The 17,981-nt window shown below is 38.6% G+C and overlaps 1 protein-coding gene across 6 annotated transcripts in view; it reads right to left on the bottom strand.

The window, feature by feature from the left end:
- Positions 1 to 17,052, bottom strand: part of NUP58 (nucleoporin 58) — a 36,258-nt gene extending 19,206 nt beyond the window's left edge. For 2 of the 6 annotated variants that reach the window (XM_061992859.1, XM_061992877.1), the window contains exons 1-12: positions 16,736 to 17,052; positions 13,044 to 13,183; positions 11,674 to 11,712; positions 10,187 to 10,339; positions 9,007 to 9,141; positions 8,138 to 8,248; positions 5,338 to 5,362; positions 4,853 to 4,918; positions 3,929 to 4,103; positions 3,015 to 3,094; positions 2,167 to 2,285; positions 43 to 125 (exon numbers count right to left, since the gene is read on the bottom strand). In XM_061992859.1, the coding sequence (XP_061848843.1) occupies positions 43 to 125; positions 2,167 to 2,285; positions 3,015 to 3,094; positions 3,929 to 4,103; positions 4,853 to 4,918; positions 5,338 to 5,362; positions 8,138 to 8,248; positions 9,007 to 9,141; positions 10,187 to 10,339; positions 11,674 to 11,712; positions 13,044 to 13,183; positions 16,736 to 16,845 (1,236 nt within the window). In that variant the 5' untranslated portion in view covers positions 16,846 to 17,052. The remainder of the gene's footprint in view (positions 1 to 42; positions 126 to 2,166; positions 2,286 to 3,014; positions 3,095 to 3,928; positions 4,104 to 4,852; positions 4,919 to 5,337; positions 5,363 to 8,137; positions 8,249 to 9,006; positions 9,142 to 10,186; positions 10,340 to 11,673; positions 11,713 to 13,043; positions 13,184 to 16,735) is intronic. The other 4 variants (XM_061992868.1, XM_061992886.1, XM_061992893.1 and 1 more) reach the window with 3 other exon arrangements.
- Between the last annotated feature and the right edge of the window lie 929 nt (positions 17,053 to 17,981).

Raw genomic sequence — 17,981 nt, 5'->3', positions numbered from 1 at the left:
AAAGAGTGACTAAGTAGAGATGAACACGTCAAAACAACATACCTTTACATTTTCATGTATTGATTGAAGCTGTGCAGCTAAAGCTACAAATGTTTGATAGATTTTCTGCATAGCCATAGACAAATCTGTAAGAGGCGTATAAAGTATTGATTAGTGACAATGTTATTGCCAAGAGAAAAGATTTGGTGTTCATACAGCACAAAGCAAAAACACAATTGCAGAAGAACAAGTTAGTCTGTAAGAAATACAGAATTGAGAGCTATTTTTTGAAAGGACTTAAACTTGATTTAGAAAAGTACCCTTTTCTCAGATTTTTTTTCTAAAAATGGTCATTAATTTCCTATGATTCTATCATTTAGCAAAGCTAAAAAAATATTATTTAGCCTAACTCTAATTACACAAGAACATTTTACCTCAGTGGTTTTTACATACACAAAGTTAGATCAGATTTTCTTGTGTCATGTACGTTTTCCGTTCTTTCTAACTTAAAACACAGTTTAGGGTTCAGTTGATTTTACAAAGAGAGCAGTAGAATGGATACATTTCAAATACACAATTAACAAACATTACAGGAATTCTTATTCTATCTCTACCCACAGGTGTATTACAAAGAAAAAAACAATGGGGAGTTTTTGCCTATTTTAAGTCCTAGATTTAGGATATCCTACTTACCACACAGACATGAAAGTGTTGTCAATGCACTGACCCAACTAACACAAAACTTTAAAGGGGAAATCTCAAAGATTTTGGCAAAACAAGGCATCTGCTCACAGACAGTATTTTTCTGAAAGAAGTACCAAAAAAGTGTACTAAAATGGAGGAAAATGCTGAAGTGGACTTTGTGAAAACATACAGCTTCTGCATTTCCTCTGTGGGATGCATATAACCTACTAAAATTCAGATACTAGCTATCAAGTTCTTGAAGATGCATAGGTCTAGCAATGGTTCGTGAACTGAAAAGGTCTGCCCTCTCCATAGGGGATTTTCTCCATTATAATTTCTAATTCTTTCTGAAGAAGATAAGCTAGGGAATAAATCTCAGGGTTGTTGAGACAGTGGTATCTAGGAAGACTGGTCACAGGTTTTCTAAAAGCATGGAGGCAGTTTATTGACAACAAACATCAGACATCTCCACATTTGAGACATTCTGAGTCATGGTTTCTTGTATGGGAACAGCTTCCTGTAAAAGAAGCTTTTCCTGCATGGTAATTGCCACATATGTAATAAAGCACTGACTACAGATAGATCACTAGATCACCTGCTGACAGCCAGTATCCTGGCACAATAGATTAAGTCTTGCCCACCCAAGCAAGGAACCTTTACAACAGAAACTGCTGAAAAACACCAAGGAACATCCGTGAAGGCATTTGCCTCACATTCTGGACAGACAAGTAGATCACACGGAAAGACAGAGGACTCTCAGAGTTGAGCAGATATCCCATTCTGGAAGCTAGGTCTAGCAAGTTCTCTCGTTTCTGACATCAGGTGATGAACCTAGGTGCCATCCTGAGATAGCAAGATGTTCAAGTATCATTTGGCACAAAAAGATATAAACTTGAAATCACTGCTTATTGCAGGACCTGCAACTAAAATGGCCCAAAAGCAAAAAATGTCGATGACCACAGGAATAGTTACCACTATTAGACTACTGTCCACAGGTCAGTATTCTCTGACCAGAGAGATTCTCCCAAGACTGAATGATAGGGCAGCAAACAAGATTCAGTTTTCTCAGTTGGTCAGACCTGAAGACAATACCAACAGGCTCCAGACTAAGGAAAACTTCACATTTTGATCTGGAGCTGGCAGAGCAGACACTCTTATTTGTCTGGTCAGAAAGTCTAGTGCAAGACAGAAGGTGCCAGACATCAGCCTCAAAACTCCTAGGTGCTGAATGGTGGGAGATATATGTAGCAGACATCAAAATAAGCCAAGCTTACAAATTGCACCTCAGGAACTCCATCCATCTTAAAGCTCAACAACCTTTATGAATCTAACCTTCAATTCACAATCTTCACATTAAACAATTGCAGAATCTATCTGAACACCTATTTCTATACATTAAATAACAAAACAAAACAACAAAAGAGGAGCTTAATTACTAAATTCCTCTTATAGATATAAGACATTTTTATTTTTAAGTATGAATATTACAATTGAAACATTTACCTTGTGGAGTTATATGTGAATTATTTGCTTGAGTAGCAAGATGATTTTCCAGTTCTTCTATTTGCTGCCTGTACTGCTGCAGCTGCACTTCAAACTGCTCGACCAGGATTCTGAAGTAGCTACATGAGTAAAACAATGAAGTCATATGATTAAACTTCACTAGTTTTCAGTTGTTTTTCAATCTATATTATTCAAGTTCAATCTATATTATTCAAGTTCAATCTATATTATCTCCCAAGTTTCATTTCATTAATTGCAGTAGTTACGTTCTATGACCTTCTTGATGTCACTCTACTAGTGAAAGGATAGGAAAAGATTGTATTTTTCATGTCTATTAGACAAAGTTAAGCATAGAAATAATACATTAGTTCTGTGAAGAATTCAGTACAAATGCTACAAGAAAAAGAAAGAAAAAAAATCATATTTTGAAGTTTGTAGAATCATAAAATTGTTTGGTTTGGAAGGGATCTTTGCAGGTCATCTAGTCAATGACCCCCTGCAATGAGCAGGGATACTTTCAACTAGATCAGGTTGCTTAGAGCCCCATCCAATTTGATTGTTAACATTGAGAGATGGTGTATTTACCTCTCTGGCAACTTGTTCCAATGTTTCACCACCTTCATAAAAAAAAAAAAAAATCCTTCCTTATCTCTCATCTGAATCTACCTTCTTTCACTTTAGAACCATTATCCCTTGTCCTATATGTACAGTCCTTATCACAAAGCCTGTTCCCATCTTTTTTACAATCCTGTTTTAAGTATTGAAAGGCTGCAAAATAAGGTCTACCTGGAGTTTTTTCTTCTCCAAATTACATTATAGACTATTTTTTATGAATAACAGTAACTCACTCTGCTGGGGCTGTGTTTTCATGCTGGAGACCAGGAGGAGTTTTCTGTGTTCGCAATGCTATTTCTGCATTCTTTAGGTCCTAAATAAATTGGAAAAATTCATAAAAGGTAAGGTTCTGTATAAAGTGTTCAAGAAGAAAAACAGTTACAACTCTATTGTTCATTCACACAAAATATTCTCTTCATATTTTTAAGTTAATAATGTGAATCTGGACAGAAATTCTTCAAAGCACAGACTGTCAAAAAGTTAGAGAACCACAAATACCAACTGAGGTTTGGGAAAGAAGCAAACTACAGAACATACTGAAAGCATATTTCACTAAACTGTCAGAGATAAGACCTAACTTCTGTTTAATAACTGTATCATAAATAAAACAAAAAATGGTACAGAACTTCACTTGAAAAGCCCTTGCATCAAAACTTGAGCTCAAGCTGGCTGCACAGTTAAGATGTAGACTAGTGGACAGCTCAAGTTGACCAAATAAATACTAGTGCTAGTTAAGATATTTTGGTCCCTGAACTGTTATGGAGTGGTTTCAGTTTGTTGGGTTGGTTTTTTTATGTCATCAGAAGAAATCTTGCATTTTTGCTGGTCCAGAGTCCAGCATTTTGTTACAAATACATCTTCACTAACAGCTGAATATCTAACTGAAACTGAGATAAAGTGTATACGTATTCCCTTCTGCTACCTTTGCTATGTAGAAATGCTTTCCGGAATAGAAATCATTTTTATTGCTGTTATGAAAATACTGACACCACAGGTTTCAGTCCTGCCCAGTAATTTCAAATAGATTAGAAGGGGATTCAATTTTTCACTTTCTTTACAGCTGTTTTAGCATTAACTGATGAAGAAGGGTAGTTATCCTATATGAAATAACATGCAAACGCTACATAAAATTTATATTTAATTATACCTGTGCAGTTTCCACTTTCAGCTTGTCAATATTAAGAGTGTTTCTCTGTAATCCACTGGCAACTACGGACAGAAGCTGTTTCAAAGCTTTAATGTCTTCTTGTACTTTAAGCATCGCTTTAGAGGACATTCTACTGATTTCTTCTTGAACTTGTTTTTGTTCTTTCACAAATTTCCTGAGGAAGTGAAAAAGAAGAGGTCAGAAAGGAAAGAAGCACAGTATGTTGAACCTGAAGTACCCAAGTAATTACCTCTCAGTCACAATATTTAAATAGCTATTAGTTTTTCCAAAACCAAGTACTGAACAGTAAAATTACTCTACAGCATAGTATTATCTTAACTCCTAGTATGATAAAATTGTAAAAAAAAAAAAAAAAAAAGGTATCAAGAACACCCCTAAACTTCAATAGCAAGTGTTTAAAACATGGTATGCTGAAACCTGACAAACTAAGCTATAAGCATCTATATAACTGTGATTGTCACTTTGAACTCAGAAATACAGTGAGATACAACATCTTTGACTACTCTACAACTCGTTTCCTTCCTGCCTGAGAGAAAGCTCTTTTGCAGCTTTCTATGAAAGCTGCAATGAACATGCAATACTGACACAAGGTTCCACTCTTAGAAGGCATGCTCAAATGGTTCAATACTCCCAAGGAGAGACAGATCAGATTCTAAGAACATATTTGTTATTCATGCCTATTTGCATACATGCATGGAAAAGTGAGGCTGAAAAAAAACAGCCTAAGACTTCAGCTACTAGAACTACCTGTCTACTCTTTTCCCAGCACTAAGCTGCTGAAGGGCCTTGGGCTAGTTAAGTTACCCTGCATGCCATTTACAGTAGGGTGTTTTTGTCACAGAGCATCAGTAGCACACTATACTTCAGCTCATCAACTATCACAAATAAAAAAACACTACTTACTGTAGATTTTCTACATCTTGACAGATTACTGGAGGTAGGTTTTCATCCTTTAGTGCTTTGCTATCTCTGCAAGAGATAATGCATGTTTAGATGGTGCTTTAATACTGTCAAACATTTTCATGACTACTAAATGTTATGAAAATGGTCAAGTGATTGATTAAACAGTTTTGCACTCATTGTATGTATGCTATAACTAGGAATGATTTGGCAAACAGATAACATGGTGAGGTCCAAGCCCATGGTGTAAACACTGTATCCATTTGCAAAAACAATTTTCAGATCACACGGTCTGCTCTCGATATGGCACTTCATGGGAAAACTGCTGTGTTTAACATGATGAACCACTATGACTGAACCAGCTTTTGCAATATGACCAATTATTTACATTTATGCCTTTTTCAAGACTGAAGTAGTTGGAAAAGTAAAACTATTTAGTTCAGCTGTTTCCTAATAAGATATGAACACAAAGAAAATCTGACACTTACTCTGGTCTTGTTCCTGTTTTGTCACCTAGAAAATAAAAATTGTAGGTCAACTAAAGCTCTGAAGAAAAACAAAACAGCCTTAAGGAGATTTTACATCTGCTTGATTTATTTCTCTTGATAAGAGGAACAGACTAGGCTAGCAATAAAGTAAGGTTTTCATCTACTCTCCCTCACAGATAATTACATTTTCAGGAACAGCAGTTGAGGTGTCAATTTCTTGGCACACAAAGTAAACACAAAAACATCTTGTGTCACTGTACAAGTCATTGCAAATGCATAAACAACTGCAGTTGCATAAGATCAGAAATCTGTTCCTGCTTATGCAACCACAACTTAGCCCTGTGCCCACAAAATATTCATTTAAATTGAGCAATAGCAGTATCCTCTCAGATACAAAGGTAACAAACATTTGCCCATTGGACTTCCCTAAGAATTCTGCTACTGCATTAAGTCCAGTCATGATTGAAGTTTTACAGAACTAAAGATGTAACAGCTTACCACCTAAACACTCCAAACCAGGCATCTGTGGATCAAGATGCCAAACGTCTCTGAGTAATAGCACAGAAATGAAGAGAGTATCATGCTTAACACAGGCTATGACTTTCTAGTCGTGGCCATGGGCAGTCATCACTTCCCATACCACAGCTGTCTGCTAGTGAAGAAGACCTCCTAGAAGAAGTCCAAGAAGTGAGCTTCATCTTCTTCAGCTGGATTCAATTCACATCCTCACTTCCCATTCAGTGCCATCAAGTCAGAAAGTAGCTAATGGTACTGCCACAAACATTTTAAGCTGCACAAGTCAGCGCCCCTACCAGGAGCAGCTACTATCTTTAGATACCATATCTACTTAGGTTGTCCGATGACTCTGTGGACTCATACATTAGAGAACCTGGAGTCTCACAACCATTCCCTAAAGCCTTTAGCTAAGGGGCAAAAAAAAATAGTCTACACAAAATTAGAAGGAAACAGAAGAGGAGAAAACTCCCAAAATTTATGACTCCTTTTTCTGCTGATTATCTAAAAATTAGGCACATAACTAACTATACTTTGTTTTCTCTCTCCAGCTATTTTATTTTTTGCTGTACACCAGAATAACAAAACAAAAAATACAGATCTTAAATTAGATTTTGGTACTTCCTAGGTGAGTGCTCCAGTGTTATATTTCTTACATTTTTTTTAGTAATACATGAGAAAATATGTATAAGAACAGCTGCTTCTCCTGCAGTCATCTTTTAAAGAAATACTAGACAGTCAGTCTTCTGTCCCCAAAAAGAAAAGTTTTTATAACTAACTGCAGAAGAGACATGGGTATTAGTCCTCATCTGTCCTGGAGTTTCTAGAGCACTTCTCTTTGGTAGCCATGTCTCCTTCTTCAGGAAGGAAAAGAATAAAAACCCTCAAAACCATAAACCAACTACCCTCAAACCTTAACATAGTTCTTCATATAGCAGTACAAACAATACTACCAACAGAAGCAAGTAGCAGTATGCTGGTAGAGGTATTTGTCAGGTCTGCTTAAGCCAGCACTATTCATTAAAGGGAAACACTACTAAATCAAAAATTGAAATTAAATTAATTAAAACTCATCTCCTTTGACATTTCCCAGTGCTCAGCTAAGGGCTTTCTGCTTGTCCTAACAGCAACAGTCCAACTCAACCTGTTCCACTATGTACCGTATAGGGGATTCAGGTACTCATGCAAGTTTCCACCCTCAGAGCTGAACAAAACAATGCTGAGATACATAAAATAAGGAGCAGAGAAACAGAAACTCAATCTGCTTCAGTTTGAAGACACTAGTATATTATGGAAGTGCTGGGATATCCTAATATTGTGGTAATGAAAAATCCCATAGGAATCAAAAGCTTTTTCATCACTCCAAATTTCAGTAATGAAATCCAAAACTAATCAATATCATGCAGAGTACTTGAGTTTGGACAGTCAACATGCCATCTTTTCTACAAGTATGATGAACTGTGTCTCTGTAATTTCTGTTACCCTGAAAAGATGGTTTCACAGAATTTCTACATTTCCTTCTCTTTACAGCTATTGATATATCCAATTTAAAATTTGGCTCCTGAATAGAATCAAGGGATTATATTAGCAATATTGATTCCCCAGAGAAAATGTCATTTTAGAGTCAGCTTTAGTTAAGTTTACTCTAGAAGCATAAAAACAAGCCAAATTAAGTGTCTACGTGTAATATTCCCTTTCATGAGTACTTTAAAGTTACTGTGGAGGTAAAGTTTTTATAACTGGTTTTAATAACCTGGTACAATGTATTGCATAGAACTACACACCACCAGAAACACAGCTTTGAAGAACAACAGCTTAAAATAGAACATTTTTATTGTACAGGCTTTTGAAAAAGGAAACCCAGCTTAAAACTGTTACAGATGGAGAAAACTAGTTTCAAACAAATACTTTTCTCCATATTTGCAGTGCTTTACATCAACATGGCTCTACTCCTCCCTCTAGTGATTACTTGACATATAGCTGTTCAGAAATCTGCCATGCCTTTTCAGCTAGTCCCAAAAAGCTTCACGGTTCTCAAGTACCATATTGGTTTATACTTAATTAAACAAATTTATGCTACATTTGCAACCAAAATCATCATCATCTATACAAGCACAATAGCTAAGAATGAAATTAACTGAAATTCCATGTAAGAGTGGAGGAAGAGACCAAGTTAAAAGCTGTCAGCTTTAATTTCACACTCCTAACACAATGAAACAGTCTTTTGCTGTACTCCTCTCAATTTCTTTTAATAGAGAAAATTATAAATATTTTAAACCAAACTTACTCTTTTTGTCTGAAGAACTGCTAAAATCAATGCCACCAAGACCTTCATTGGCAGTTGTTGAAGGAGCCGCAGTGGTCCCCAGAGTCAAACCCAAAGCATTCTGCCCAAGTCCTACAAGAAACCCAAGCAGAATTTCTGCAATTAAAATATTGGTAATTAAAACTTATCATAAACTAAAAGCACGTGTAATCTTGCTTGTAGTTTCAGTGGCCATTTACTACATTTGGATTTTAAAAGTACACAAAATAAGTAGAGAAGAAAACAGACTCTGAGAAGTTTCATATAACTAACTGCATACAAGTGTTTTATGCAATTTCTTCACATTACTAGGTAGCTAATTAGATACCTAACTTATCCTCAGCATCTTAGGTATTTTTTTCTTTCATTTAGAGTTTAAGAGCAATGTTACCAAGATGACAACACACAGAAACAAATTCTTCCTCTAAGAGATGAAAAATATAGGAAGCCATGAAATGACAGTAATGGTGAAAGATATTATTCAGCCCAAAAGCCCCCGAAATAAGGACCTTTCAACTTCTCCACAGTTAAAAGAGATAGTTGTATATTATTACCCTTTCCCACTTATGAACAACTTCCTTGAGTCAATTAAAGCAATGACAAAGATCTTCTTGCGTTTACATTTATAAGTGTTAAGTACAAGTGAATTTAACAATGAGGTCAATGATGTCAGATTTAATTTTTATCGTCCATTGATAGCAATACTATTCTTAACTGTAACTTCATTTAAAATTACACTTTCACAGTCTTAAGATTTTATATAAACTAACTCTTACATTATGAATTTATACAATTAAACACAAATGTCAATGATTTGAGACAGAAGGAAGTAAAACCAAAATAACTTTCACCAGTTGCTGCTGTGCTTGTATTCTGGAAGAGTGAACCTCCTAAACCAGCTAATGCTCCTCCTAACGAAAGGCCTGTGGATGCAGTTGTAGTTGGAGCAGTTGTGCCACCCAAATTTAATGTAAAGCCAGTAGTTCCTGTGGAGAAAGTAAACAGTTTCATGCAGACACTAAATATATCCATAGACAACTTGAAATAAGTGAAGTGCCTGAAAAGTATCTTTAGCAAGATTGGATAATAAACTCAATTGTTGTTTTTATTTCCTGCATATTTTCCAAACAAAGCCAGAGACTTTTGAATTACATATTTTTTACCTAGACTATCATAATTTTCATTAGTCTATATTTACTGCAACTATATAAAACTTAGAGTCTCCCAAAACACAAGAGAATCTCAAACTTGGTACAGAACTTATTTTATGGCACAATGGATCTAACAAGTACAATTGACTTTTTATTTTAAAACGCTGAAATGTTAATGTTTTCTGATAACATTGAAATATTTTACAAAAGACAGATAATAAAATAACATTTCCTTAGTAGTTTCAGCCTTCTGGAATTTGGCATCCTAGATTTTCTGGAATTTGGAATCCTAGATTTTGTTAGAATATGGAAGAATTGAGTAGAGGAAGACCACAGGCATAAAGCCAGAGGGACACAGAGGGCACAGAGAGCTCAAATGGAGACTCCTAAGGCTGAGGCTGGACTTGACTTTTCTCAGTTATCATTCTGCCTGGTGCAGTTTCACTGAGTTAAATATGATAGCAGGTGTGTGCCAGGACAAGAACTACACTGTAAAAACCTTGTTTCTGCTTCCAATTAATTATTTTAGTCCATCTACAAAAGGTTGACATTTTCCAAACTTTTCAGCTGCACCAGTAAGAAGCCTTCAACCTTTGGTGGGGTTAGCAATAACAGAAGTAATGATTTTGTACAATGAATCATCTCTTGCTACACTTCTAATGACAGATTACATGCTGCCTACATCATATGGTATACTACCCATAAACCTGTCTGGATTAAGGATAACAAATTTAGAACTAGTGAAGTCCAATGAACTCTCTCATTAGTATCACAGGGTCATGTAAGTGCTTTATAGAGTTTGGAACTGCTTTGCCATAAAGTTTTCCTGTTCAAAAACAAACAAACAAAACAACCGCAATCCCCCTAGGCATTTTCCTACCTGCTGCAGGAGTTGATGTAAGAGCAGATGATAATGACAGGCCACTCACTGAGGTAGAAGTAACAGGTAAAGCAAACGGTGTGGCCGAACCTGCGGGTTTGTTGAAACCTAAACTAAAGCCTGTGGTAGCTGCTGATGTGGTAGCAGGGGTGCCTAAAAACCCAGAACAAATTATCACTCTTAGAACATTTTGTTTAGGAATGAATACTCAATTCATTCTCTATTCTGAACTATTTCCATTTAACCATCATATAAGTATCACTGCATATAAGATCACTTGCATCAAGTAAAATGTCCCCCTAACACCTTCAGAAAAATTTCAAAGGTTTATATTAATTCCACAGACATTTTTGCGCCAGAATTATGAGTGATCCAATAGGATTTAATCATGGACCACCAACTGCATCTAGTGATAATAGAAAAAGCTGTAAAAGAAATCCCAAACAACTTCCATGAAAAGCATCTAACGGATCAACTGGTAAATGGAGCTATAACCAATACTGCTCAAAACACAAGCTCAAAATTTTCAACAGAGTGTGCATACCAAAATAAATGCACATATCCTTTCAACTTTTAATTAAGAAAAATCTGTTGAAAAGTTGTTCTCTCAAGGTTTGCTTTTGAACACTTAAAGTAAAGCAAATAAAACTTCCACTTCCTGCTGTTTCATGGCGAGAATAGATTTTACATTCTAGAATCCATACTCCAAAGAAAAAGAAACCACAATAGCATGCAAAAATCCCACATACTCAGTATTCTAAATAACTGCTGTGTGTCTGGTTTGGATGACATCATTTCATTCAGCTACTTAAAAGAATTAAGGTTCATCTGCACAGTACTGACTGCCACATATGATTCTGAATTACACAGTCTGTTCTGGGTCAGATGCTGCTCCTCCTTCTGGTTTTTCCTATTTATTCACAGTATGACTTCCGAAGTTCTTAGAGATACTTAAGCTCAATCTCTCCTCAGACCTTAGTGCTCATGTTTAAATTGGTTAAAAAAAAAAGAAAATCCCAAACCACCAACCACCCTCACATCTACCCACATATTCCTCTATTTCTAATGACAGATGAAAACAGTCCCTTAAAAGATGCAAACAGCACCAAAATATTCTCAAGGTCTGCTCTCAGTTTAACTGTCATTATTCTTTTAGAATAGGCAATTACCAAAGACCTATCCACACAGTTCATTACAGCAAGAAACACTGTATGAAGTTTCTTGATAATGTATTTCACCTCCTCTGCCAAACAATGGAACTTCTTAGGGGTACATAAACATGAAGTCTAACTGTCACTGTTGTACAGGAAAAGAATAATCCGTTAAGAAGCAGTAACAGTGCCCAGAACTGCAAGGCTCCACCCTGGTCTGCAGCCTTAACACTGGGGAAAAAGTTTATATACAACCTCTAGCTTTCTACATTAGAAGATTGATCTACCTGTAATTTTTTTGCCTATATAACATTAAAATACAAAAAAGATCCTTACCTAGTGTTAGTCCTGTAGCAATAGTTGTTGCTGTTCCTGCTTTAAGAATGAAAAGAAACCAAATAAGAATAGTAATTGAAGACCAGAGAGCAGTCATGATGGTAAAATCATGAAACAGAACACTGAAATAACACAATACAATGAGACAATATGTAGACTGTTACATAAGTTCTTTGAGGTATGCTGAAAGTAAAACAAAATTAAGATAAAAACCAGTATTTGTGAGCACCAACTGCACAAATCAAAGCATAACTGACTTTAAAAAACATTGTTTCTCTTTACAAGGATCTGCTAATAGCGAAGCTGACGCTAACACTGCAAACAAATTGCTGTACTGCTATTTCAAAGGTAAACAAAAATACGGAAACTAGTAATTCCATAAAGTATTTTTTTCCGCCCATATGTTAGTACATAATGTAGCATGTAAAACAGCAGATTTACAGTATAATGAAGAGGATTATAGAGTCCAAAGTCTTTGTAAAAATCCTGTGTTTTGATTTAGAGTTTCTGCCCTACTGGTAGTTTAAAGATTCTGTTTTCACCACAGTGCTATGCCCTTTCATATTTTTAAAAACACCTTATTAGAAGATCAAAAGACTCATGGAGAGCTAAAAGAAAATTGCTCCCAGGTAGCCAAATACATACAGGCTTTCAGTTAACTGTTAGATTTTTTTTTCTACTAGATCAGTTCTTAGAACTTTCCCTATTTACTCACACAAGTGTACAAGAAAAGGAGATAATTTTGTCTAGCAATATTGGAACTGAAGTAAAACACATTAAGCTATGTCTGCATGATAGCTGGAAAAAAGTCACCTCCACTCAGAAAAAGTTCTCTCTTTTGTACTCCAATACTCCTATATAAATGTGCATGTTCACAGGCTAAATTAGAGACCTAAGATTGTTAATAAATTTCTTCATGTTACTGCTAACCTTAGAAAACCTAAGCAAAACCAGAACTTTTTACTACTGCAAGATTGTTAGTATTTGTAATGTGATATTTGTAATCTCACGATGCTTTTAAATATTTTTTCAAACCGAAATATACCTCCATCTTAAATTCCAATTTTGAGCATTCTAGATGAACAGATTTCTAGAAAACATCAGGATTCAAATTATGGAACAACTTACACATGGGCCAGGCAGAGTTTTCTGGTAATTGCATTTGTGTTTCTACAGCATCAGTACTGCATGATTCTCCATCAATGATCTTTTAAAATGTTCAATGAAGTCTTTTACAAAATTGTGTAAGTAATATTCTCAGCTACCGAACTACTGTGAAAAATGTAGGCAAGTTATGATGAAACAATTTTTGTGTACATGTGTTTCTTCACTATTGATTATAATTTCTGCTGTACAATATTTTTTTCTACCTGTACTGGTGGCTCCTAGTGTAAAGCCAGTGGTTGATTTTGATCCGAAAAGTCCACTCCCAAAACCCGCTGAAGGAGCTGACGTAGTTGCTGTAGCAGTGGAAGAGCCCAGAGTTCCAAAATTAAGTCCTCCTGTTGAGCTATTACAAAATAAGACTATTAGTAATAATTATTTTCCAAATGAAAAAAAAATCCACCTCCCTCTCCCTTATTTCAGTTGATTTCCCATGCCATCATTCCTTTTTCCAAACCATGCACAATGCAGCTGGACCACACAGGGTTTATGTTCATGATTGTCAAAGAGAAAGAGGAAGAGGAAGCTCATCTCCCTCCTTCCTTCTATGGCTCCCCAACTCCCGCTGCTTTCCTGACACCAACTCCAGCATTTGGTCAACTCCTTGCTGAAGTGATACATCTTACTGGACCAGTGGGAAATTTGAGTTTCTTCTCTGTTAAGATTGTCCCATTAATTCTGAATAATTATTCTCTCTGAACTACTAAAAGTGTAGAACACTAGAGGTGGCACAAAAATGACAATGATCCTGCAAGAACATCTTTCCAATGCATGTTACAAGCCCAGTTAGATACCTCTAAGTAGAAATCTCAACCTATGTTACTTCATTCCATTCTGAAGCAAGAGACACACAACCATCCACATCAACAGCATGACTTCGCCTCATCTTATTACTAAAACACACTTGATATATTAATTCACTTTCTAACCAAATTGCTGTCTTTCCCCACAGGTGCAAACCAGAGAGGATCTGTGCCTACCATATTTTCTTTTTTGATGGTATAGTTGTCAGAAAGTTACATAAATAAATTTCGAGAGCAATTTTCACAGATTAAAGTGAAAAGAGAAGAAAAAGATTATCAAGAGTGCATCAGGAAAGACAAATCTTATTTGTTCTGGGTAACTGCAGATTTTAGAAGTTTCACGGACGACTGAGAACAAGCTTTTGAGGTCCCTTCCAGTCCTTAAAATTCTGTGATTTACATTTAACAATTATTGTTACAAAACATGTAAAAAGTAAGTAATTGTACAAAACGTGTGACTTTAACAATCTTGATTACCTTTAACCAATGAAATAACAGGTACTAGCAGCCAGATGAGTCTGCTTTTTAAAATTTTGTTCCTAAATCGACAAAAGAACGGGCGAATAACTCATCTGCAATAACTTCCTGCTCCCATTTGTGAGCATTTTTGGAAACTACATAAGTTTTCTCTAACTCAAATAACATTTTGCCTAAGCACAGCAGTAGCGCTGAAATAAAATGCAATTTAGACTTCAGGGTTAACAGTAGTCAACATACCAAAGTACAGTGCTATGACTTAACTGCTTGTAAACTTAAGCATATAACACACTGCTTCTCTCACTAGTCCAGAGATTATGTTTCTCATCTTTTTCCAGTACAAAGATGATTCTTCTGTGAAAATTTTTCTTGTTTCACGATTTCAGTAGAAGCAAGCTAAGGTACAAAATACGCAATCCAGCACTATAGGACAAAAAACACAAGAACCTCTAATAAAACAAAATGGCATTTTGATTGAGGTTTATCAAAACAGAAAGAAACCAAGAAGGAAAAAGTGTCCTAGAAGGACTATCTGCTCCCCAAAGATGGAGGGAAGAGGAACTCTGGTCACTGAAGTCAGGTCTTAACTCCAATTTTAGACCTTGAACAAACCATTGTACCTGGCTAAAACACATTACAGAGACCATTGCTTAATGAAAAGAAAGAGTCTAAGTACCCAAACAGCTATTGGTGCAATGCAGCAATTAGGCTGACATATCACAGGCTTGAGCTACTACAATATAATCTTTGATTAATCACACTGATGAGTAACACACTTTGACTACAAAATAGAGACCCTTTTCTCCCAACACCTAGCAGTATTTCGACCCAGCTCAGAAGAACAGCTTCTCCTTATAGTCTCAAACATGTTCTCAAGCAAACCATCCTATAGGAACACGCAAGATTCTTTCACCAATTATCCAGCAGTAAAAAAAACCCCTTCCTCTGTGACACTCCTTAACCAATAACCCTGAAGACTTGCCCTGCTTGTAAGAATAAATACATGAATAGAAGTGCAGAGTACCATACTGCTATTAACTAGCATCTGGTAAACATCTACTTACTTTTAAGAAGTTAAAAAGGTAGAACAAATAGGAAAAAAACCCCTGAAAATTGAAGTTCAAGAAGCAGTTTTAAACAAGTGCTGATCAACAAGACAATTGTTTCAGGTGGTATATTTGAAGGATGTTTTTGAATAAGCAAATTTTAACTTGTTGATTTTAATCACAATAAACCTGCATTAAACAGGTATGAAGCAAAAGAAACTGAAGTTCTTTACCAACTCCATATAAGCTTACCGTGGGGTTAAAAAAATGCAAACCCAAATCAACAGAAGTAAAAAATCCACCAACTGGAGGTAACAAAAACGTTGTCCATCTGTCAGGACAACAAAATTATGAGTATTAGAAAAGAATCAGAAAACTTGTTCCCTTTCATATGGGCTTCCAAAACACAATACTGCAGAGAGGTTGGACTAGATGATCTCTAAAAGTCCCTTCCAATCCCTACCATTCTATGATTTAATCCATAGATACTCTTATTTCCAGATGTTCTGTTCCCCTCCCTTCACACTGCCAATTCCTGACCATTCTGAAAGGTGTTTTCAAACACACCTACTTCAGGTGAAGCTGCTTTGAGTAGCTCACCTTGCCTTCATTTATATTACATTGACCAATTGCACCCAGTTAGATTTAGGAAAAACTGATACAAAGCTCCCTTACATCAGCCCTAATCTTCAACAGAGGCATAATAGCATGCAGGTCAGAAAATAAACGATCTCTACTACTATGCTTGGGTCCAAAGAACGAAAAAAAACAACTCCCAGAAACACCAAAGACTTACCTATTATTCTTAGAAACCTAAATATTAGTAATGTTTTTTGTGCAGAGTCTGGTGTATGTTGCATGCACATCAAAGCACTGCAAAGTTCTCCTTTTACTCCAAGACACTATATAGCAAATATAAAAATTATCTGTACCAGAAAGTTTAAGATTTCATCTTTGGAGGGAAAAAAAAGGTACCTCACGTTTGAGCATTAAACATTTGGGCTTTGCCATCACCTAGCTCAATGTCACATACACAAGTTTTGGCTGACTGCTGAAGCCTAGATACGCGTTATGATTCACATGCTGCGTTCAGAACATCAAAGTTAACCCTGATGGGAGACACTCTGCTCTGACAAAGCCAAAACAAACTGCCCTTTGCCATCAGCTGCCGAAAAGAGTGATCCCCATGTCTATATTGACGAAGCCAGCCATGAAGCAGATGAGGCGAGAGGGCACCATCACCCTCTACGCGCCGGTGGACACGGTGAAGCTGGTTCATCCGCGCACCACGGGCCATTTCGGCCAAACGTGCCAGAGATGCGCGCCGCTCCCGGGGGAGCAGGAGAGGCGCCGATTCACATCCCGGGGCCTGCACTTCCCCGATCCCCCCCATGCCGAATGGGCCTGCTCCGCCGCGGCCGCCCGGGCCCGGACCCCGACCCCGGAGCAAGGGAGGCCTCGGTGGCCCTGGTCGGTGGGGGTCTGGGGGCGCAGGCCCGCGGGCAGGGCAGAGCCGGGCCGAGCCGAGCCCAACTGAGCTGAGCAGGGTTGGGGGGGGGGTCACCACGTTACCTCGACGTGGCGGTTCCGAAAGAAAAGCCCCCGCCCCCGCCTCCCGAGCCGGCGGCGGCGGCCGCCGCGGAGCCCAGGGTCCCCGCGCCGAAGGAGAAGCCCGCAGACATGGCGGCACTGGCGGGAACGGCCGAAGAGCGGGGCTAGGAGACGGCAGCGGGACCGCGACGGCGGGTGCCGGGGAGAACGCGGCCTCCTCGGCGGCGGCGTCGGTCTCCTCAGCGCCGCATCGCGCCCAACGCCAACTTCGAACCGAGCGGCCGCGGCAGGCGCACGACACCGGCACCAGCCACGCTCCCTCCGCGCGCCCGCCGCAACGCACCACGGGACAGCGCCGCCGCTGCCCCGCCCGCCGGCCCTTAAAGAGACAGTGTCGTGCGGGGCACAGCCGTGGCGACCGGCGCTGGCGGACGAGCGGCGGCGGCTCAGGAGGGGCCCCGGCGCCCCAAAGCCTCGGCGCGAAGGGTGGAAGCACCCGCAGCTGAAGACCGGCGGAAGCTGCAGCCCCCGTGGACACACAGCGCCGGCGGGTTTTTTCGGAGACTGCCTTTAGCAGTCGTCACCCCTGCCGGCGGCTGGGCCGGGCAGGACGGGGGTGGAGAGCCTGAGCGCGGTCCCCACAGAGGAGGCAGACATAAAGGAGAACCTTTCTCGGCCAGACACTCGGCAGGAGCTAGCCTCCTCCCTGCAGCCGAATGTTGGCTTGGCAACCCTTCCGAAGGGTTTGCAGTGCCCACCCCGTCGGTCGCTGGGCTCCCCATTGCCGCCCACGCGGCGGGCAGGACAGGCTGAGATACCTCAAAGGTTACTTCCAGGTGGCTGGCCAGGAATCGGGACACCAACTCAAAATTTGACTCGCAATTCCACGAAAACCCCAAAACCAAATTTCAGGCTGAATCTGGGCTCACAGCACAGCAGCACATAGTACAATGCCCTTGTACAAACTGCAACACTTGAGTATCACAAACTCAATCACTAATGACTGTCCACCTTTACTGCACAAATGACTGTTTCTGGCATCCCTCCCAGGCTCTACGTCACTCATGTATGAAGCTGTATAAAAAGTGTAAATAGTCCCATCCCTGTCCTGGATGGTCACTGCACCACAACACATCTGTCCTGTAAAACTGGGGAGCTCTAAGAAGGCATGGCTGAAGTACCAGGAAGTTTCTCAGAGCACCCTACACATCATGTTTGCTCAAGAAAAGGCATTACCAGGCTTTTTTAAAAAAAACATACCTGAGAG

Source organism: Colius striatus, chromosome 1 (genome assembly GCF_028858725.1).
Source record: "Colius striatus isolate bColStr4 chromosome 1, bColStr4.1.hap1, whole genome shotgun sequence".
NCBI classification, from domain to species: Eukaryota; Metazoa; Chordata; class Aves; order Coliiformes; family Coliidae; genus Colius; species Colius striatus.
The sequence above is the reverse complement of the archived record's forward strand: the minus strand, read 5'-3'. Positions and strand labels throughout refer to the sequence as shown.